The following is a 1,705-nucleotide window of genomic DNA, read 5'->3' as shown; positions in this document are numbered from 1 at the left end:
CTGTCGTAGCAAAAATCTAAGGGGGTTAAATCACGAAGGAAATCATAAAAGACTCGGTTTACCTAAATTAACAGTCCCACCCATGTCTGAGAGAAGAATAAAATGAGGGGAACAGAATCAATTCCCCTCACCATGCTTATAATGTGAAGAACAGTAAGGAGTTCAACACCTTCGAGATCCTTATCAATTTCATCCTTTGTCGACAATGTCAAGCTAGTCCGTGAGAAATAAAAAAAAACCGTAGATTGTTTTCCTTTAACACACATACTTCTTAAAATATTGTCTAAGGACCAAATTCACCTTGAAAATCTACCAACGTGTCTGGAAGGATCAAGTATAACCCACAGAGTAACGAGTGGGTCAGCTATACTGACAGCTAAAAGGCAAGTCATTTCCTTAACTGACATAACCAATCTATGTTGTCGCAAGATTTCACATCGAGTTATGCTCAATGATGGGCGGACATAGACGAACTACAGAGAGCAAGCAGGGGAAACCAACAAGCATACACGAACAAAACGGCACCTACATATTAAGGCCCAAAAAATAAAAAATTCGGCAGTAAGATCATCATTTTAAAATCATTACGAGCTCTGTGCCACAGTGTTTGTGAATAATTGTCTAAGGGTAGAAAATGAACACAAGTTTGTTAACAAGGAAACAGATTACGCACAGAAGTCGACCCGGACTCACACGCGCTACGTGTGAGGGTAAAGGGTGAAATGATGCCACATCAAAGATTTGTATTTAATGGAACACAAAGCCGATATCATTCTCTTCTCGATCTCGGGCTTAAAAAGGTATACCATTTCCACGCCACTTCTTCAAAAGGATATTTCTATTTGCGATAACCGCATGTCGTTCAGGCGAAGTTAATTCCCTTACTGAAACAACGAATCGTTGTTGGGTTTAAGTTACAATGAATGGTTTAGTACATGAACAGAGAAAACTGTCAATAGTTTGCAAATGTGCATCATTTCAGATAACTTCAACCTGATAATTGGCACAAAGCGAGAAATCGTAGACGATGGGAAGGAGGCATTCGAGATGAGGGGAGCATCAGCAACATGTACACCAACAGCAGTCTTATGCTGCTGACACTCCGCAAGCGTTACATTATTTAGGAAAAATCAAGATGGACAATGAAGAAACCAGAATAAAAAGGACGAATATTACAAGCAAAATTGTCCCGAGACCCCCTCCACTCTTAAGCAGACCTTTGACCAAATCATTATACGCTTTCAGTAAGTTTTGTGAAGGAGGAAATGTATTGCCACCAAGTTCGCACATATTTTCAAAAGCCGTCTCGCGCGAAGAAAATTAAACGACAAAACAGTAGAACATCGATTCCCCATCAAAATATTGTCCAAATGATGATGCAGAGCAAGATGACATGTGAGAAAAGCAGTCAGCATCATCCTCAATGCACGATGTAATCGGCGTTTTAGTACACAATTCTTTTCCCCATTAAATGATCCTTCAAAGTAGCCTAACAAAATTTAAAGTGATCCAGAAGTTGCTCAAAGTTGAGCTCTGTGGCCTACCTTGGAGTGACAGATAGAGTGCTTGCAAAATGAACCAATGAATTCCAGCTTCCCGAAATGGCAAAGGCGAACTACGTGAACATGAAACCCGGTCATAAAGTGGCACTCACCACAGAGAAGAGTAAACGGTCAAGGACCCTGATGCTGACGGCAAGGTGGCG

General features: G+C 40.8%; 1 protein-coding gene across 1 annotated transcript in view; it reads right to left on the bottom strand. All coding sequences in view use genetic code 11, as the record gives it.

Annotated features, from left to right (window-relative positions):
* EGR_06915 (hypothetical protein) overlaps positions 1 to 1,705 on the bottom strand; it is a gene marked incomplete at both ends in the record, with an annotated part of 6,630 nt that overhangs the window by 4,338 nt on the left and 587 nt on the right. The window contains one exon of the mRNA XM_024496164.1: positions 132 to 213. Within this exon, the coding sequence (XP_024349367.1) occupies positions 132 to 213 (82 nt within the window). The remainder of the gene's footprint in view (positions 1 to 131; positions 214 to 1,705) is intronic.

Source organism: Echinococcus granulosus (genome assembly GCF_000524195.1).
Source record: "Echinococcus granulosus chromosome Unknown EG_S00066, whole genome shotgun sequence".
NCBI classification, from domain to species: Eukaryota; Metazoa; Platyhelminthes; class Cestoda; order Cyclophyllidea; family Taeniidae; genus Echinococcus; species Echinococcus granulosus.
This window is presented reverse-complemented; position numbering and strand designations above follow the sequence as displayed.